Below are 22,019 nucleotides of genomic sequence, written 5' to 3' on the forward strand. Positions count from 1 at the left end.
GAGGACATTTTTGTTAGGGGTTGTAGGACAAGACCTGCCGAGAAAAACAAAGAATTTATTTACGTATGCTACAACAGCGGCAAGAGTCTTGCTAGCACAAGGATGGAAGAATGAGGAAATCCCAACGAAAGAACAGTGGCAAGAAAAACTGACAAGTTACGCAGAGTTGGCTAAATTGACATATAAATTGGGGACAAGGATAACTGTGGCTTCAAGGAAGAATGGGAGCTTCTAAAAAGACAACAAAATTAACTGGACTCCTTGGCAGGTTTTGAATAAACATACATAAATTTATTGGTTGATAACATGTTAGATAGATAATGTAAGGATATGTTAAATTTTATAACATGCAGAGAATAACATGTGCGGAGAAATCAGAGAGAGGAGCTGAGGGAAGTCTTTGGAGGGGGAGGGGAGGGACGGATGAAAGGGAGGGGGAACGGGGGGAAATAATGTACGCTATTATATGGTTTGATAATTTGTTATGTTGAAATTCCTAATAAAAATATTTTAAAGAGAGAGAACAGGAGCATGTCAACATGCGCAGCGCCAGAGTCTTCACATCCCTGTTGATTCTGAGCGGGCGCTGAATTGCTCTTGAAGAAACTCTCCAAACCTGGCCACATCCACATTCCTCGTTTAAAACAATATCGTACCACTTAAAAAAGATAGGACTTCCCCCGGGAACTGTAGCGTGTTGAGAGTTATTAAAGGTAAAGGTACCCCTGACCGTTAGGTCCAGTCGCAGACGACTCTGGGGTTGCGTGATCATCTTGCTGATGGAGCCGGTGTTTGTCCGCAGACAGCTTCTGGGTCATGTGGCCACCATGACCAAGCTGCTTCTGGTGATCCAGAGCAGCACACGGAAACGCTGTTTACCTTCCTGCTGGAGCCTTGAATGATGGTCAGGGGTGCCATGGGCAACGCTGGCCTCTATCCCTCTTTCCTTCCCTCCCTCCTCTGATGCCCTCTCGCATCTTTGCCTCCCAAAGGCTTGTCCAGCTGTTGGCTGCAGCAGCCCTGTCTTCAAGCTCCCCAGGCAAATGATGCCTCTGGGACTGGCCAGGGGGTGCTGATGCCAGGAGCTGAGACGGCCTCGGGGCAAGCAGGCAAGTGGGTGAGGAAGTCCAGCCAGCCAGTCTGCCAGCCCTTGCTGTTGGGAAATGGACAGATAAGTGGGAGGCAGGCAGGTACTGCGCCGGCCTTACTTGGGTTGCTGTGTGCAATGCCTGCCTGGGAGCTGAGGGCCCGGTGCTGAAGGAGAGCCTTTCTGCCATGCAGGCCTGGCAGTGCCTGCTGCTGCCACCCAAAGTAAGGTGCTGGCCTCACCTTTGACTGGCCTCCATTGGGCCACTAGGGCCATGGGCATCCTTTTCCCAGGCTCCTGTGGGGCGGCTTGAGAAGGTGGTGGTGGGAGCAGCTCGGAGGACTCCCAAGGAGAGGGAAGGAGGCTGAGGGAACATTCCACAAGGGAGGGTGTTCAAAAAAAGGGTGAGAGGCTCCCATCTCTGTAGGCAAAGGGTGACATAACTGGGCTCCTGAGCCCCACAGGGGTGCCGCAGAAAGAACGTGGTTGGTCAAGGGAGCTGTGGACTCAAAAAGGTGGAAAACCTCTGCCCCAGTTGGTTTAACAATCCATCCTTCTTCCCAGGGAACTACAGTCATACCTTAGGTTGAATGCGCCTCGGTTTTAGCGCGTTCGAGTTGTGATCCGCGGCAACCCGGAAGTAACGGAGTGCGTTACTTCCGGGTTTCACCGCTTGCGCATGCGCACACTCAAAATGACGTCACACGCATGCGCAGAAGAAGTGAAAAGCGACATGCACAGACCTGCCATCACTAGTTGCGTTTGCTTCTAGATGCGAACGGTACTCCGGAACAGGTACCACTGTATAGGAATTATAGCTCTGGGAGAGGAACAATGCTGGTGGTCAACAAAAGAGGTTTAAAGACTGCCTCAAGGCAAATTTTAAAAAATGTAGTATAAACACCAACAATTGGGAAACACTGGCCTGCGAGCGCTCCAATTGGAGAACAGCCTTTACCAAAGGTTTCATGGGCTTTGAAGACACTCGAACTTAGGATGCAAGGGAGAAATGTGCTAAGAGGAAGGCACACTTGGCCACACCGTGGTCAATTCCTGCCTGGACACCTATGTCCCCACTGTGGAAGGACATGTGGATCCAGAATTGGCCTCCACAGTCACTTACGGACTCATTGTTAAAATCGTGTTTATGGAAGACAATCTTACTCGGCTACGAGTGATCGCCAAAGAAGAAGGAGGAGTCACTTAACAAAGGGGAAAGCCATGATTAGCATACACGAGTCAGCTAAGTTTGCATAAGGAGATGATGGTGAGATAAACAAACTGCAATTTCATATGTCATCTATTCATTCACAGAGAAAAACCATTCTGCTCCAGTAAGCAGGGAAGTATCAAATAACCAGCCACATGCCAGCCAACCACCTAACTCTCCTCGGAGTCCTTCACAATGTCTCAACAACCTTCCTGAAGTTCAGAGCCCAGCAACTGAACACAGGATGATAAATTTGTCTTGCTTTAATGCTACTAAGGCAACAAATTTACAGCCCTGTTCAGCCACAAGGGATTAACGGCCAAAGGCACTCATTGATTGATTGTACCGGCTAATCAATGCATTCATTTGTTGCAAGATTATAAATGTGGGTTTTAATAACAGCTGTCCTCTCTGAAAAGAGCAATCACTTCTGACGGCTTTGTAGTAAGGCAGTGCCTTCACTTCTACTTCGGGATTCAGGCCATGTTCACAAAATCGTTTCTAAAGGGCTCAATTTATGTCTTCAGGGACAGATCGGAGCAGATCAGAAACATCCTGAGGAAAATGGGAAATGTCTAGCGGGGGCCACATGTGGTTGAAAGGAAGTGCTGTGCAAAGTCACCATTTAGCAATTCTGAGAACTGCAAATCCAACATTTTGGAATTCCTTTCAAGGGGAAAGCCGAAAACAAAAACTGAAGTCTAATGGATTAATACTTTGAATCATTGCTTTCAAAATCTATTCATCAAATCTGTTAAATATATATATTCTAAAGGGACGCGGGTAGTGCTGTGGGTTAAACCACAGAGCCTAGGACTTGCCAATCAGGTCGGCAGTTCAAATCCCCACAACGGGGTGAGCTCCCGTTGCTCGGTCCTTGCTCCTGCCAACCTAGCAGTTCAAAAGCACGTCAAAGTGCAAGTAGATAAATAGGTACTGCTCCGGCGGGAAGGTAAATGGTGTTTCCGTGCGCTGCTCTGGTTAGCCAGAAGCGGCTTAGTCATGCTGGCCACATGACCTGGAAGCTGTACGCCGGCTCCCTCAGCCAATAAAGTGAGATGAGTGCCGCAACCCCAGAGTCGGTCACGACTGGACCTAATGGTCAGGGGTCACCTTTACCGTTACCTATATATATCCTGGTTTTCTACCACTATCTGTTGTTATATTTTGGCATGGCCTATCATATTTAACAGATGGAATATGAGCAGCACGTTTTTGGAATCACAGAATTTGAAGGGACCCTAAGGGACATCTAGTCCAACCCCCTGCAAGGCAGGAATATGCAGCTGTCCATTCCAAGGATTGAACCTCCAACCATGGCATTATCAGCACCACACTTTAACCAACTGAACTATCCATGTCTTAAACTGCATTTGATTCTTGTTCTTATTATTTATATTTTAAGCTGTTGTGGCCTAAGCCAACATCACTGTGTGATGGGGGCCGAATAGACATGGCTGCAATCCTAAATCCACTTACTGGGAGTAAGCCCCATTTAATTCAATAGGGTTTACTTCTGATAAGATATTCTTAGGGTTGCAATGTCAGTAAGTAAATAAATAAAAAGTTTTTGTATGGCAGTCATGTTTTTAGCAGTGGTGCAGAGGACTGCAACAGGATTAGCAAAAATCAAGTATCTGCTAGAGTAAAGCTATCATTGGATAAAATACATTTGCCCCTTGCATTTAAAAATACCAGGGGACTGGGAATATCTGGAATGATCCTGTATCACCAAGTGGCTTAGCACCGTTGGTCAAGTCAATATAGATTAGTTCAGTCCTTCATTCTCTAAAATTAATAAACTGGTATCAGGATATTTTCATATGTTGGCAAATGGAAGGGAAGCAAAAACATACAGATATTGTGTTTTACACTAAGGGACAAACAGCAGCTTGAGTGTGGAGAATTATGTGGACTGGGAAAACAGCGTAAGAGGGGAAAGTTAACCCTCTCACTCGCTGAACCTGGGTCCTAATCTGAACCCCCTAACTCAGGGCAGCTAATAACATTTATAAAAACAGACAAACCAAAAAGCCCCAGGAGATCCTGTTCACAGTTCTCCCACGACAGTTTGGCTTGAAATGTATATTATATTTGATGTGTGGTGAACATTCTAAACGCAGACTGTGATCTGTGGTGCTCTGTTCAGAAAAGCCAAGGAGATGTTGCAGAATAGCCACAAAATATATATTCTTGGCCCTATACTGGATTTGTTTCTTCTGAAGAAACATGAGGCTATTTTGAGGATGGTCAGATCAAACAGGCTAACAAGGCTAATTTCCCCCTGGGGGGGGGGGTAACCAGCAGCTTGGCCTTAGGGCACGATTTTCTTTTTCATGTCACTAGTTTTTACAACAATCCCCATGCAAGAGGGGTCGGGGGAATACTCATTTTTAAATTCATATAACCCAGGAGCAAAAATGAGTGCTTGTTCAGCACAGAACAACCCCCTACCCCCCCAAAAAAAAGATTATTACACGATCCACTGGCATTCCTGGCAATATTCAAGTGGTCTCAGGCTCAGGGAGCTTGAGAACCTGTTTTATAATATTGTTTTGCGGTTGTGAAAGACGGTTTGTTGGCTCCCTCGCCCCTTGGGGAGGTCTTCATGCAAAACCCACCCCAGTGCCTCCCATTAGTTGCCAACGTTTTAACCAGCCCCTGCTCCTATGCCTTTAAACGGCAGCTTGAATACCAAGAGCCTGTCGGGGAGTTTTCTGTCTTTTTTTCTTCGCAACATGGAGATCCATCAAGGGCAGGATGATCCTCAGACATTGATAGATCTCCACGCTGTATAAAACTTCCCGATCTGTTTTCTGCGCATTGCAGCCGCCGAAGGAACTAAAAGCAGGAAAGGCTGTTCAGTCGACGATGCAAGATAATCCTCGTACCGTGTGGTCACCAGACAGAATCCTATATTATATACAGTATATTTTCCTCGCCCCCCCCCCCCGGCAATAAAAATCAAGCACTCCTAAACACATTCTTTCTATGTCCCCTTACCGAGATGCTGCACGCAGTTCTGCCTCCTTCGACTCGCCAGTTCAAATCTCCCGGCCACGCCCCTTTGCCCGCTTCCCATTGGTGGACTGGCCTACCACGCGCGCCTCTGGACTTCTTCTAATTGGTCAGTCTGTTCCTTTGGCGAGGAGAAAAATACTGTAGAGGCGGCAGGCCTTTCGCTATGCATGCTGGGAGTAGTAGTTTCGGTTAGGCTTGGGGGGGGATGCGAGGGAACTTCTGAAACTGGCTTTTTGCTGCAACCTGTAGAGAAACAGTAGTGTGATAGGAATTTTGAGGTCTTAGATATATGGTAATGTTCATAAGTGTACCAGCCAAGCACATACATAGATCAGCACAGGAAGACCGACCTGGAACCATTTTTGAGTCCCAAATTGTCCCAAACTGACCAAATGCTCTCTCTGCAAGGTCAAAGGAAAATGGAAAAGCCTCCCCATTGTCTTTTCCTTCACAAATCTTGTCTTAAGGGTATGTCTGTGTTTGAATAGGGTTAGTTACAGATAGGTAGCCGTGTTGGTCTGCCATAGTCAAAATAAAAAAATTCCTTCCAGTAGCACCTTAAAGACCAGCTAAGTTGGTATCTGAAGAAGTGTGCATGCACATGAAAGCTCATACCAAGAACTAACTTAGTTGGTCTTTAAGGTGCTACTGGAAGGATTTTTTTTTTATTTTGAATAGGGTGTGAGCCTGTGACCTGGCCCAGGAACCCAGTATTTATCATTACAAAGGACTGGCCAGGCTTCCCAGGCAATCCAATCAAGTAACCTGCCAGACAGGAGATAAACAACAACAGGAGAAAAACAACATTAAAATTTCTGTTTTAGACTGCCTTTTCTGTGATGTAGGTATGATGTTTCTGGGGGTGGTCTTGATCTACAGGGTGGCAATTTCAAAAGTCCATACAGTGGTACCTCGGGTTACATACGCTTCAGGTTACATACGCTTCAGGTTACACACTCCACTAACCTAGAAATAGTGCTTCAGGTTAAGAACTTTGCTTCAGGATAAGAACAAAAATCGGGCTCCGGCAGCGCGGCAGCAGCAGGAGGTCCCATTAGCTAAAGTGGTGCTTCAGGTTAAGAATAGTTTCAGGTTAAAAACAGATCTCCGGAACGAATTAAGTACTTAATCCGAGGTACCACTGTATAAGGCCTTGGGAGCCATTGTTCTGGGCTTCTCCCCCCTCCTTCGTGTGGTGAGTGAGGACCCTGTTGCAACAGATCAATAAAGATTAGCCTTACTAGCTGCTTTGCTTCTCAATATTCTTTGGTTGGCCTCTGTTATTTTCTCCTACCGATAGGGAACCTATGTAAGGACTCTATATGGGCTCTTGGATACCCCATAAGGGAAAATGGCATTTTTTGTTTATAACAGTAGCACAGTACATCACTGGGGGAAGAATAGCCCTGGGTAATGTGTCTTGATACAGAAACATGTGGGTATATAGCAATATCATTAAAAAATACTGTTCCAAAGGTCGGGTGGCAAGAGCCTGTGCGGTTCCAGGAAAATCACCTGGGGACTGTGCTCTTTTGGAGACTGAGACACGGTGGAGACTCGTAGCTTTAAGAAATGTGGTTTATTCACCTATTTACGCCTTCAGTCTGCATGGAGGGAGTCCAGGTCCTAGAACACGGTCATTTCTTTTCCCCCCCTTCCAATAAATTTTTATTGTTTTCTTTACACATACAATTGTAATACACATAAATCACATTATTACCTTAGCTCTGCCGAGCTTATGACTTCCCTCCACCCCTTCAGCGAGCATCCTATGTTTTCTTATATCGTGTATTCTATTTATTTAACTTATATCTGCCATACGTTGTAAGAGTTATAAGAGGAATATACTCAAACTTTATTGATACTCCTGTTCATCCTGGTCTCGAATTCTTCCCGTCAATCTGGCTAGTTCTGCGTAGCTCATCATCTTCACCTGCCATTCCGCAATGGTAGGTATTTCTTGTGTTTTCCAATTCTGGGCAAGCATATTTCTTGCTGCAGCTGTGGCATACAGTGGTACCCCGCAAGACGAACGCCTCGCAAGACGGAAAACCCGCTAGACGAAAGGGTTTTCCGTTTTGGAGGTGCTTCGCAAAACGAATTTCCCTATGGGCTTGCTTCGCAAGACGACAGCCCATAGGGAAATCTCCGGGACAGCGGGGAAGCGCAGCGCGTCTTCCCCACTGTCCTCGGACCTCCTCCCGCCACCCGGCTTTGGAACGAATCTCCGATGCCGGGCGGGGGGGGGGGGACGCCTCCTCCCGCCGCCCGGCATCGGAACGAAGCTCCGATGCCGGGCGGCGGGGCAGGAACACCTTCTCCCGCCGCCCGGCATCGGAACGAAGCTCCGATGCCGGGCGGGGGGGGGAACGCCTCCTCCCGCCGCCCGGCATCGGAACGAAGCTCTTGCGCTGGGAGGAGGGTTTTCCTTCCCACCGCCAACATTCAGAATGCTGTTCTGAATGTTGGCGGTGGGGAGGAAAAGCCCTCCTCCCACCGCAAGCCCCGGGAACAGAGGAGAAGCGCTGCGCCCCTTCCCCTCTGTTCCTGTACCTGTCCTGAAGGCTTGCGGTGGGGAGAAAAGCCCTTCTCCGCACCGTCAGCCTGGCAAGCGTTTTCCATAGGAACGCATTAATTGATTTTCAATGCATTCCTATGGGAAACCGTGCTTCGCAAGACGAAAAACTCGCAAGAAGAAAAAACTTGCGGAACGAATTAATTTAGTCTTGCGAGGCACCACTGTATTTCTTGTGTTTTCCAATTCTGGGCAAGCATATTTCTTGCTGCAGCTGTGGAATACATAAAAAATCTTTGGTCCATCTTTTTAATTTCTTTCCCCATCAACCCCAACAGAAAGCCTTCAGGTTTTTTGGGGGAAGTATATTTAAAATTTAAAATCCAGTCTTAGGGCATCTCTCCTCATTCTGAAGTTCCTCGAAACAGCCTCCTTTTTTCACCTGGATTCTAATGCTCAGTTCTGTGGGGGCTTTGAAGTACTAATGGTTAATTCGCAGGAAAACCAAAATGCTTGTTTACAAAGCTATTGAACTACCAACCTTACTGTACGCTTGTGAAACATGGTCCACTTATAAACTCTTACTTCCAATTCCTCAAAAGATTCCTTCAACGGTGTCTCTGGAAAAAAAAATACGCATCACTTGGGAAGACAGGCGAACTAATGCAGTGTACTGGAAGAAGCAAAGATCTTTAGTTCTCTTAGAATGGCAATGGCACCTGTTAAGTTGTAGGTGAACATATCAGACGACACAGCGATTCTTCAAACGGCTCTTGTTTATTCACAGGTCAGAACAGAACAGAACAGAACTGAAGGGTTCAGCCAGCCTGCTTATATAGAGCTCCAGTACAACACAACTGTAACAACTTTCTGTAACTATCCAATCATTGAACGTCACTTTCAATCCCTTATTTGCATATGTGGACCTGAGTGAAAACTATCTACAGTATCCCCCTGCTGGCCCAGGGGGAGAACTTCAGTACATAACACCACCCATCTAACAGGCGCTGGAACTGAGTTCTGGCTGGGGAAAAAAGGCCCTGTGGAGGCCCGATAAAGTGATCAGGTGAACCTATGCTCCAACATCACGAAAGGAATGGGTATTTTGGCTGTTCACAATATAATGAATGTCTGTCATGTTCCTCCTTAGTCATCATGGTGTATACATGTGTGATACAGGGCCGTGCCTCTCCTCCTGAAAGGTTATTTGGGAAGTCTCAGAGAGAGTTTTATCCTGGTCACACGGCTCCCTGTCCATATGGTCCTTTGCACTCCCTTGTGCAGGGCTGTCTAGTAAACAATGTCAGGAAAGCGGAGTTTGACTCCTGCCTCGAGCGACCCAAGGTGGTGTTCGTGTGATCTGTCTCAAATCCATCATTTTTCATTAATCTAGGTGGTGCTTCTCCACATGGTCTTCACAGGCAACATGGCGTCATGACAGCTTACGTCTATTTTGTGTGCACTTGTGCTCCTGATGATATGAGGAAAGTTCTGCACAATCCCTCTTCCAACACTGCTCATGCCTGGACAAGTTTCAGGGCAGAAATACTGCTCCATTTCCAGTCACTGACTGCACATCCTGTAACTTCCTTCTGAAATCCTGCAACTTTTTATGCCACAAATATTCTGGGGGTGGGTAAGTTGCTGTTCCGCTTTTGTTGTGCTACAGGTCAGGCGTGCCCTTCCAGACAGCAATAATGTGCTAACATTGGGGAAGCGTAGCAGAACAGCTAATGTAGCACCCTGCTTGTGGTTAACGCTTAGCTGGAATGAAATATTCAACGCAGCAATAGAGAAATTAAAATAATTATTTATTTGTCAGACAAATAAATGAGAGGCACAGTGGTATATGGTTACCAAGCTCTGGCCTGGCCTCCTGCCATTATGGCCAGCCCTTATATTCCCTTAATCCAGCCCCCTTTGCTCCTCCTGTGGCTGCCTCTGTCCAATCAGCCTGGTTGGATTTCCTATTGGCTGATTGCTATAACCAATCCTAAAAGATACACCCATATCCTCCTGTCCTTATATGGAACACAAAGAGCTATATATTGTTACATCTATAAATGACAAATAAGTAGTAATATATCTTACATGTGTCTCAACAAGGAATCTTAATTACCAGCTCACCTCTTGCCCTCCTTGCCCTATTGCCTTCTAAAACAAATGGTTAATCTTAAATTTTTATCTTAAACATATGTCAAGGATCTTGAGTTTCACATCAACATTGAAAGATCTCCTTCATTTGAAGGTTTCTAAACAAATGTCTGACAACTTATATATCAGGACAGCTTAGATGGCGTCTTCCTGTCTGGCAGGGGGCTGGTGGCTGACTTAATTACAACTCTTACAACTATATGAAATAAGAATCCAGCATTTGTTAAATCCTTTGCATAATTACATTTAAGCCAGCATATTTCATACATTATCATAGATAGCTTTTTAGAAGGATAAACTTCCTAAAAGTAACAAGGAAGGAACAGTTTACAGCCTCAAAATAAAATAGGAAAAAAGCCTCTTCCCCTGTTTACACTCCCCCCCCCTTCTCCAGCCAGTTGCTTTTCCCATTAGATCTTCCCAACATTTATTGCCCTTAAACTCTCTCAGTTTAAGAAAGAAACAGCTTTAAAAAGACTTCCCAAAATTTCTTTCTGGCAGCTAGATGCTTCTCCATTTGGTCTTTAACCTTAGAAAGAAGATCTAGCTCATTTTACTGGTATTATTTTACTATTTACTCATTCCTAATTATATTTATCTCTGCCTTTGTTATCTTCTGTAACATGTAGGGTCAGTGTCCGTTCTCAGCCTGTAATTTCAGCTTTTACGACTTTGAGAATTGTTTTCTGCTATCAATCAAGGGGCCCCCTTGTCTAGGAGGAAAACATTGCCAGTGTTTTCTTAAGCAGCTGGTCTGCCTGGCATGAAACTTTTGAAAATCTAAGCCCTCTTTAATATACAAGCCCTGATCAAACATTAATAAAATGCAGGCTTATGCCTGATGCCTCATTCCCCCCTTTCAAGCTCAAGGACCTTCGTCCCAAGTGTCCTTGATAGCTTGACCTTCATCATATTCCTGAGGTAAAGCTCTGTATAGGGCCATGATATGAGGTAGAGTTTCATTTGAAACCATCTTGCTAATTGTACTTCTAAAACATGAAATGATACATGGCATCATACATAAAACCATTACCACTACTGTCAAGAAAAACAAGCAAGACAATAATATCCCTTTGAGTCCTGTGACATTAGGTAACCAATTGGTGAGCCATCCCATATCCCATCCTTCCCATGTTTGTACTGGGACATGTGCTATATTCTCCATCTTTGTGGCCAACACACGGATTGCCTCACCATTATCTGAAATGTTAAAGCAACAGGCATTCCCTGTCAAGTTCAAGACTCCACATAGGCCTCCCTGCTTGGCAAGTACATAATCCATTCCCATTTTCAGCTGCAAAATGGCGGCTCTACTTTCATCCAACTGTTGTGCAATAAGTCTCAAACTCTGGGCCGTTGCATTGGTTACAAGTTCCACTACTGCTTGCAATCGAATTATTCTGTTTAGATTATAAATAGGATCCCGTGCCCCTTGTATGAGCTCACCAGGATTCCAGGAGGCAGGATCATAATAGGCTATAATGCGCTCTGGTGGCCAATCATCAGTACCGCTCCAACTTTGGGTACTTCCTCCTGCTATATGAGAAATATCAGCTTTTCTTCGTGTACGCTTGGCCAAATTAGTGGGCATAATCCACATTGGTGGTAATACCCATCCCAGGAAACAAGTCCCACTCCATTTGGAGGGGAGTTTCTTGTATGCCCATTCTCCACATATCCACCACAACCATCGGGTCTGAGGTTTTTGGTACGTGGAGTACAGAAGGCGAAATAGCAAAAGAGGTAGAGAGTTCACAGTGCAGTATGTTAGATTGCCTTTTTCTGTCACAGTTATGTTCCATACCACTTTCCATGCATGAATAAAAGGAGGTGCACAGGGCAAGGTATTCCGAGTTCGATAGGTAGTATCGTGTGCCCAGGTATTCTTAATATTATCCCAAGTATAGTGACAATGAGAAGAGCCTATCATGGTAGAATCAGCTGCATCTGATGATTTATGTACACAGAATTCCCCTTGTACAGGTATAACTCGTAATGGTTTAGTTGAGTTCCATCCGGGGAAATTCTGTATTTCTGTTTGGTGTGGTATTTCGCTTACCATACCAATGGCATCTAATGGTATCGGTAATAAGGGCATACCTCCCTCTGAATCATCTGGCCCAAGAGAGCAAACAAGGCAATTGGTCCTATTTGCAACATTGGCTACCATTTCAGCTAAACCTACCCACATATTGTGGTCATGGCGGAATCCATATTTAGTCAATTTGGTCAGATTCAAGGACCCTTCCCCTTCCCAAGGGATCAGGATTAATAATAAAATCATGTTGATGTCTAGCATATGCATTCCTTCCACAAAAGATTACCTTATTGTGATAGCAAATAAATATTAGTCCCAATATAATTCCCCCAGTGACAGGAATGGGGAACCACCAAGACCAAAACATATATCCCAAGGATCCCTAATGAGTAATATCTCAGTTAATTGTTCCACAAGGGGGGGCAGTTAATTAATTGTATAAGAGAATCTTTCCTTTCACAATCGCTGGTTCAGATGCTCCTCAAGCTTCAGGCGTGCGCAGGTCAGCCAGCTTCCAGGTTGTGGCTGCAGCAGGCCGGTCGTCTAATGTTGCCCGTGACCTAGCCCGTTCCCGGTAGGGCTAGATACAGGGGTTTTTGGAGAGAGTCAGTTTAAGAGGATTAGAGGGGTCACCTTTGCACGTCCAACTGCCTTCGGACTTCTTCAAACGGGAGTGATGAATCCAGGGGGTCACCTCAGCTACCTTCACCGCTGTTGGAGTAGAGAGCAAGACGGTGTAAGGTCCACGCCACTTAGGTGCAAGTGGATCACGTTTCCACTCTTTCACCCATACGCTATCGCCAGCCTGGAACTGATGAATCGGCTCGGCAATGCTGCACGGCGTGCGCTCGAGGGCCCACCTGTTAAGAGAAACAAAAACACGGGAGAGAGATTGCACTTGTCCCTGTGTCACATGGTCTCCTATTTGTTTAAGATCAGCTGAAATATCCTGAACAAAGGAGGGCGGTCTCCCATACAGGAGCTCAAAAGGTGACAACTTAAGTCTTTTTGTGGGTGCACACCGAACACGAAACAGTGTTATGGGTAACACATCTACCCATCCCAATCCCGTTTCCTGGGTTAATTTTGCCAATTGGGTTTTCAGAGTCCGATTCATTCTTTCAGTTTTCCCTGAACTCTGAGGCCTATAGGCTGCATGCAGTCTCCATTTCACTTGTAGGACTCGACATACTTCTTGTACTACTTGATCAATGAACGCTGGCCCATTATCACTTCCAATGCATCTAGGTAATCCAAACCTCGGGATCAATTCAGTGAGGAGTCTCTTAGTTACTTCTCGTGCCTTTTCAGTTCGGGTGGGAAAAGCTTCAACCCATCCGGTAAGAGTATCTACAAACACAAGGAGATACTTGAATCCCTTAGAAGGGACCAGCTCTGTGAAGTCCACAATTAGGCTTTCCATGGGGACATATCCCACATGTTGGATTCCAGGAGGTTGTACCGGTCCCTGCCTGGGATTGTTTTTAGCACAAAGAACACATTTCTGTGAAATGCAAGTTGCTAATTGTGATAGATTAATAATATACAACTTCCGACTGAGACTCTCTCTGGTTGCAGTACCGCCAAGGTGAGTAGATTCATGATAATTTCTTACAATTGTGCCTGCTAGATGATGAGGTACATAAATCCTATTATCCGGCAGGATCATCCAACCGTCCTTCACAACTGCTCCTTCCTGTTCAGCCCACTTCCTCTCTTCTGGGGTATAGTGAGGTTTAACTTCTTCTGGAACTACCTCTGGTATGAGGGCTGCTATAAATCCTCCCACAGGCTTTTGGGCTGCCTCTCGGGCTGCTTTGTCAGCAGCATGATTTCCTCTGGTTATTGGATCCCTTCCTCGTCCATGACCTTTACAGTGCATTACAGCAATCTGTTCTGGAGCCCATACTGCTTCTAACAGGATTTCTACTTCAGGTCCATATTTCAAGGCCTTCCCGTGGGCTCCTATTAGACCTCTTTCTTTCCATAGAGCACCATGTGCATGCAGGGTTAAGAAGGCATATTTAGAATCAGTATAGATGTTTGCCTTACATCCGGCTGCCAATTGCAGAGCTCTAGTTAAACCTATAAGTTCAGCTTTTTGTGCTGAGGTGCCAGCAGGCAAAGCTTCAGCTTCCACAACTTCCTCATTGGTGACCACAGCATATCCTGCTCGTCTGGCACCTTCATGCAGGTAACTGCTACCATCAGTATAATATACAACATCTGGATTTTTCAATGGTTCATCTTTCAGATCGGGTCTACTGGAATAAACTTCATCCATTATTTGGAGACAATCATGTGATTCTTCATCATCTACCTCTGGTAGGGGCAGCAAAGTCGCTGGATTGAGCATATTCACTACTCGTAGATGAATCCTGGGATTTTCACACAATAGGCCTTGGTACCTAGCCATCCTTGGGTTCGTTAGCCAATAACTACCCTTATATTCCATGAGTGTCAGAACAGCATGAGGTACATTCACATACATCGTCTGGCCGAAGGTAAATTTATCAGCTTCTTTGACAAGGCTTGCAGTGGCCGCTACTGCCCTTAGGCATGGAGGCCATCCTTTTGCTACTGAGTCCAATTGTTTTGACAAATAAGCTACTGGACGGTTCCAACTTCCTAATCTCTGGGTCAGGACTGCCGCTGCAATCCCATTCTGTTCATGTACATACAGCTGAAAGGGTTTTTCCGAATTAGGCAGTCCAAGGGCTGGGGCCTCCATAAGTCGTTGTTTGATAACTAAAAAGGCTTGTTGCTGCTCAGGTCCCCATACGAATGGGTCCTTTTCTGCACCTCGAGTGCTCTCATGTAAGGGCTTGGCCAGACTGCTGAAATCAGGTATCCATAGTCTACAAAACCCTGCTGTTCCCAGGAATCCTCTGAGTTGTTTCCTTGTGGTAGGTTCCTTGATAAGGCAAATAGCTTCTTTCCTCTCTGGCCTCAATGCTCGTTGTTGGTGTGAGATGTCAAAGCCCAAATATTTGACCTTTTCTAAACATAACTGTGCCTTTTTCTGGGAAACTCGGTAGCCAGCTTCCCAGAGCAAGTGGAGCAGTTCCTCTGTACCTTCTTTACAGGTATCAAAATCCTTTGCTGCTAGTATAAGGTCATCTACATATTGCAGAACCACCTTTTCTCCAGGTATTGAGGGGTAACTTGTTAGATCCTTCGCCAAGGCAGTGCCAAATAAAGTTGGGGAATTTTTGAATCCCTGGGGCAATCTCGTCCAAGTTAGCTGGCCTTTTGTTCCTGTCAAAGGGTCTTCCCACTGGAAGGCAAATATAGGTTGGCTCTGTGGTGCCAGCCGGCAACAGAAGAATGCATCTTTCAAGTCCAATACAGTAAAAAATGTTGCTTCTGGTGGGATCAAACTCAGCAAGGTATATGGGTTTGGTACATTTGGGTGCAAGGTCTCGATAGCCTGGTTTACGAGCCTCAAGTCCTGCACTGGCCTGTATTCATCTGTCCCAGGTTTTCGAACAGGCAAAAGGGGTGTGTTCCATTCTGATTGGCAGGGCTTAAGCAGACCATATTTTAATAGGCGGTCCAAATGTTTCTGGATGCCCTCTGCTGCTCGCCGGGGTAAAGGATATTGCTTTACAGATACAGGGGTAGCCATAGGTTTTAAGGTTACTACAATTGGAGCTATATTCTTGGCCATTCCTGGTGGGCTATTTTCGGCCCATACTCCTGGTGGCACCTGTAGAGTTCGGAGGAGCTTGTTTAACTCTGTATCCAATGTGGGTTGGACTTGCAGGGCTGACATTAGGCGCCATGATTGTTCCTTAGGTACTGAGAGGGAAATTATTCCTGCTGCCTTTGATGGCAGTTTCATTTCTGGACCTCGAGGAGTGAAGGTGATTTGGGCCTGCAATTTGGACAGCATATCTCTACCTAAGAGAGGTATTGGACACTCAGGTATATACAAAAACTGATGGGTTAAACGATGTCCCCCAATCTGGCATTCCAAAGGTTGGAGGAAAGACCTCTTAGCTGACTGACCAGTGGCACTTTTAATGACTACACTTTTGGATGCCTTTTTCTGCAATAGTTCTGGGAGTACTGAGTATTCAGCCCCAGTATCAATCATAAAGTCTATTAAATGGCTTCCTAATTGAATCGTGACCGTGGGCTCCTGGAAGCCTAACTTTATGGAGTCCGGTCGTTCCTAGTCTTGGGTAAAATCCTCCTCTGCCAGTCCAATGAAATTGTCTCTATTCCGTCCTTGTCCAGGTCTCTGATATCTTCCATCTCGGATCATTCCCCGTCCCCGTCCCTGGTTTCTTGGGCCGGAGCCTAGGCCTGGGCCTGGGCCTGGGCGTACTTCTTCCAACCTCAGGGGTTCAGGACATTCCCGCTTCCAATGACCCTCCTTCTTGCAATTCGCACATTGATTCCTTCCCAGTGGTGGATTCCTTCCCCGCCCTCTTCCTCCATTTAAGGGGCGGTAGTCTTGCTTCACTGCTGTGGCTAGCATTACCATCTTTTCCTTCTGCCACTTCTTCTTCTCTTGTTTCTCAGCCTCATCCCTATTCCGATAAACTCGGCGTGCAATGGCCATAATTTGGCTCATCAGCATCCCTTCCCATCCTTCTGATTTCTGAATTTTCTTACGAATGTCAGAAGCGCACTGGGCCACAAATGTAGCAGTAATCATTCTGCTGTTTTCAGGGGCTTCAGGGTCAAAAGGAGTCCATATACGATAGGCTTCTTGCAGCCTCTCTAAAAAGTCTCCTGGACTCTCATTTGATTTCTGTTCTACTTCTGAGACTTTAGACATATTAGTGGGCTTCTGGCATGCCCTGCGGATACCTTGCACAAGCGTCTGGCGATAGGTGGTAAGTCTGGCCAGGTGAATTACATTGTTTGGATCCCAATTAGGATCTTCCAAGGGAAAGTTGTCTTGGAGATGACGGTCAATATTAAAAATATTTCCCACTCTGGCCTGCTCACGCAAATATATCTGTGCCTTTTCAATTATGTCTCTCCTTTCCTCAGTGGTGAACAGAGTATTCAGGAGCTGGCGGCAATCTGTCCAAGTAGGACTATGAGTATTTATTATTGAAGTCACCAAGTCCATCATAGCCTGAGGTTTTTCTGCAAAAGATGGGGTGTGTGTTTTCCAATTCATCAGATCCGTAGTTGTGAATGGAATGTACTGGAGGGTCGAAGTTCGAGGTGGCCGTGGTCCGAGTTGCCCGTTAACCAGCACAGGCTCCTCAAGTGCATCAAATACTCTTCTGAGAGGGGCTACTACGTGATCTTTCTCTTCGCTTTGCTCTAGGGGCCTCAAATCATAGGGGATGGTATTTGTCCCAAGGCGTTCTTTTAGCAGCTTTATACGCCTGGCTGTATTGCTTGCTGACCGATTAAGGTCTCCCTGTAACTTCTGTAATAATTCTCTAGGACTTGGATGTACAGGAGTTTGGGGTAGGCAATCAGTTGTTCCACTAAAAGAGACTGTAGATGGAGTTCTACTGGGACTCACAGATGGAATAACCACTTCTGCTTGGGCTTCATTATAGGACTCCAATGCCTCCTGAAGATATTTTTCATAATCTATCAAGGAATCAAGTTCTGTGACTCCAGCCCCATTATTCATTCCACTTTCTTGCCTTGGGGTTACAACTGGTGGAGTGTTTGGATTAGTCTCCCTTCGATGTGGAGCATAGGGTGGAGGTGGAAGCACCTCTTCCTCTGGTCCCTCAAAAATGGGTTTGAGTTTATTTGGCAAGATTCCTTTCCTAGCTTCGGCTTTTACAGCCAATAATTTGCATCGTTGGACTTTGCATTCCCTTATCCATGGAGGATTTTTATTTAATGTGCTCAGCCAAGAATCTATATATGAAAATTGTTCTGGGCACCCTCCAGTTTCTTTGGCGATGTTAGACCAAAGTTTGCTTACTAAATTTATATCAAAGGTTCCTTGAGATGGCCATTCAGTATTTTGCTTCGGCCACTCTAATTCACATAACGTTCTCAGGCGCTCTGGCGTCATTTTGACTCCATACGCCCCTGAGAAGGCTTTCTTAAAATTATTTAACATACATTCAAGAGGTGTATTTTCCCCTTTTGAACCCCCAACTCCCATTGTATGGCCCTGTGAAGTATCCACTCAGTCACTCACACACACGCTTCGTGGGTTTCCTTGCCTGGTGAAGTCGCCTTACCAGGAACCGAAGTACTGCCCACTCCACACTCAGGTCAGCTACAGATTGCTCTGTACTTTCTCACACATACAATGCGCTAGATACTTCACCACACACTCTACCTCCCAACTTTCCTTTCCCTACACCAGATCACCATCTGATGTACCCAACCACCTAGCGTACTCAGTTCCCACTTACTGAGACGCAGAAGTTTGATCAAGACTTCTCTTCCTCCCAATTAATTGGAGGGCCAAAAATCCCTTTGTGCACTTACCCTTGGTTGGTTCCGTTTCCCCCCGGTCCGTCGCCGCCAGTGAGCAGGGTATCAGACAGACGAGACTTCTGCGTTCCCCCTGGAAAAATTTACCAGTGCGCGCTTGGGTAAGCAGTTTAGAGATCCTCTCTCTTGTACCCTGCCCAATAGGGCGAAGGGGCTGCGTTCCAGCAGACCACTTATCCGAGTCACAGGCGCACCATAAAATGTAGCACCCTGCTTGTGGTTAACGCTTAACTGGAATGAAATATTCAACGCAGCAATAGAGAAATTAAAATAATTATTTATTTGTCAGACAAATAAATGAGAGGCACAGTGGTATATGGTTACCAAGCTCTGGCCTGGCCTCCTGCCATTATGGCCAGCCCTTATATTCCCTTAATCCAGCCCCCTTTGCTCCTCCTGTGGCTGCCTCTGTCCAATCAGCCTGGTTGGATTTCCTATTGGCTGATTGCTATAACCAATCCTAAAAGATACACCCATATCCTCCTGTCCTTATATGGAACACAAAGAGCTATATATTGTTACATCTATAAATGACAAATAAGTAGTAATATATCTTACATGTGTCTCAACAAGGAATCTTAATTACCAGCTCACCTCTTGCCCTCCTTGCCCTATTGCCTTCTAAAGCAAATGGTTAATCTTAAATTTTTATCTTAAACATATGTCAAGGATCTTGAGTTTCACATCAACATTGAAAGATCTCCTTCATTTGAAGGTTTCTAAACAAATGTCTGACAACTTATATATCAGGACAGCTTAGATGGCGTCTTCCTGTCTGGCAGGGGGCTGGTGGCTGACTTAATTACAACTCTTACAACTATATGAAATAAGAATCCAGCATTTGTTAAATCCTTTGCATAATTACATTTAAGCCAGCATATTTCATACATTATCATAGATAGCTTTTTAGAAGGATAAACTTCCTAAAAGTAACAAGGAAGGAACAGTTTACAGCCTCAAAATAAAATAGGAAAAAAGCCTCTTCCCCTGTTTACACTCCCCCCCCTTCTCCAGCCAGTTGCTTTTCCCATTAGATCTTCCCAACATTTATTGCCCTTAAACTCTCTCAGTTTAAGAAAGAAACAGCTTTAAAAAGACTTCCCAAAATTTCTTTCTGGCAGCTAGATGCTTCTCCATTTGGTCTTTAACCTTAGAAAGAAGATCTAGCTCATTTTACTGGTATTATTTTACTATTTACTCATTCCTAATTATATTTATCTCTGCCTTTGTTATCTTCTGTAACATGTAGGGTCAGTGTCCGTTCTCAGCCTGTAATTTCAGCTTTTACGACTTTGAGAATTGTTTTCTGCTATCAATCAAGGGGCCCCCTTGTCTAGGAGGAAAACATTGCCAGTGTTTTCTTAAGCAGCTGGTCTGCCTGGCATGAAACTTTTGAAAATCTAAGCCCTCTTTAATATACAAGCCCTGATCAAACATTAATAAAATGCAGGCTTATGCCTGATGCCTCACTAACAAAGCGGAATGAGGTGGGGATGGTCCAGCATAGATCAATAATGAATGCACTATTATTGTGTCAATTACATATCCCTGCCAAAAAAAACCCCCCACCAGTTGGAAGACACAAGATTTACCCACTCTGGAAGAATGGCAGATGAAGGTGATGGACTATATGGAATTGGCAGAAATGACTGGCAAAATCCGAGACCAGGGAGAAGAAATGGTGGAGGAAGATTGGAAGAAATTTAAAGACTATCTGCAGAAATACTGTAAAATTAATGAATGTTAAAATGATGTTGGACTGAAAAGAAGTGGTTTTGGTAATAAGGTTAATAAGAATAGGTAAATATAGATAGTTATACGGATGAAAATATATAGTTATAATAGGTTAAGTTATAGAGCTAAGATAAATGAAAGAGGGTAAGGATTTGCTGAAAAGACTTGGGAAACGGGAATACAAAAGGGGAGGTGTGAGGAGGTCGATGAAACAAGGGAATGAAAGAGAGGATATTGAGATGGTATGATGTGTGTTTTTTGAATTGTTTTTGCTTTCGTTTGGTTTAATGTGTTAATGTTGTGTTGTGTATTGTTTATATATTGTACTGTATGGTTTTTTCTTTTTCTTTTTCTTCTTTTTTCTTTTCTATTTTCTTTTTTGTAAGGTTTAAAAGCAATAAATATTATTTTTAAAAAAACAACAACAAAAAAACCCCCCACCAGTCTGGAGGGGTCCAGAATGCAACCTCCATGAATTTACCTCAGATAATTTACCTCAGATAACTAGATGCTGAGAGTAAGGAAAAGGGGATGGTTGTCTTGCAGCAAAACATGCTTGGCCGCTGCTAAATATATCTGGGCAGATCCTTGATTTTTCTAGCAACCTCTGATCCGGAAGGCATGTCAAGATTATTTACTCCTGCCCTCTGCCCTATTAATCTGCTTGTTTATTTTCTGCATTTATCCAGCCAACCCTTAATGAGTCTTCTCTAGGCAGCCCACCAAGCAAAACCACAAAAATACACAAAAGATTCAATATAATACAACGACGAGTATAACAATTTATTTTTTAAAAAAATGAACCCATGTTTAAATCCTCTTCTGTTGCAGAATCACTGCTTGGCCACTGCGAGGGCTGTAGTGGTTGCAACAGAATGCAGGAAGGTTGGATGAAGAAGTGTCAAAGCTTGTTTGAAACATATACAATCTGTGCATATTACCGTATTTTTCCGTGTATAAGACGATGCTTTTTGCTATAAAAAAAATGCAAAAATTGGGTGTCATCTTATACACGGATAGTGAATTCAGAGGAGGGACATGCGATTAATGGCAGCAGCAAGCAAGAGATTGGCAGCAGCGATTGGGCGGGTGATTGGTGGCTGTGGTGAGGCAGGCGGGCGATTGGCGGCTGCAGCAAGGGGGCGGGTGGGCTGTTGGTGGCGGCGAGCGGACAGACAATTAGTGGCTGCGGTGAGGTGTGCAATTGGCAGTGGCTGTGGCAATCGATCGGCAGTGGCGGGCAGGTGGCAGAAGTGACCCCCCCCCAAGCTAAACTACTTAATTTCTTAATTTTGGGTTTAAAAAAATTGGGGTTGTCTTATACATGAGGCGTCTTATACACGGGGGGGGGGGAATGGGTATCTGCTCTATTGAGGACATATGGTTTTGACAGTACAGTGGTACCTCAGGTTACATACGCTTCAAGTTACATACGCTTCAGGTTATAGACTCCGCTAACCCAGAAATAGTGCTTCAGGTTAAGAACTTTGCTTCAAGATGAGAACAGAAATCGTGCTCCGGCGGCACAGTGGCAGCAGGAGGCCCCATTAGCTAAAGTGGTGCTTCAGGTTAAGAACAGTTTCAGGTTAAGTACAGACCTCTGGAATGAATTAAGTACTTAACCCAAGGTACCACTGTATAGGATAAGTACATTACAAAGCTACAAAGTTATACCGTGTCAGTCCACTGGTCCGTCAAGCACAGTATTGTCTATTTACACTGACTAGCAGTGACTCTCCAACGCTTCAGACATGCGTCTTTTCCTGTCCTCCTACTTGAAGATGCTGCAAATCTTTTGCATAAAAAGCATGCTCTCTGGCTC

General features: G+C 44.9%; 1 protein-coding gene across 3 annotated transcripts in view; it reads right to left on the bottom strand.

Annotated features, from left to right (window-relative positions):
- Positions 1–22,019, bottom strand: part of KIF18B (kinesin family member 18B) — a 128,676-nt gene that overhangs the window by 26,509 nt on the left and 80,148 nt on the right. The window contains exon 1 of one of the 3 annotated variants that reach the window (XM_083470514.1): positions 5,301–5,683. The exons of 1 other annotated variant lie outside the window; for it this stretch is intronic. Coding sequence is in view for 1 of the 2 variants with exons in the window: in XM_083470513.1 (XP_083326639.1) it covers positions 4,919–4,933 (15 nt within the window). In the remaining variant the exon portion in view is untranslated. Of the gene's footprint in view, positions 1–4,918; positions 4,980–5,300; positions 5,684–22,019 lie in introns of those variants that run through there. One more of the 3 variants, XM_083470513.1, reaches the window with a different exon arrangement.

Source organism: Podarcis liolepis (assembly GCF_965112155.1).
Source record: "Podarcis liolepis genome assembly, chromosome: 13".
In the NCBI taxonomy this organism is placed as follows: Eukaryota; Metazoa; Chordata; class Lepidosauria; order Squamata; family Lacertidae; genus Podarcis; species Podarcis liolepis.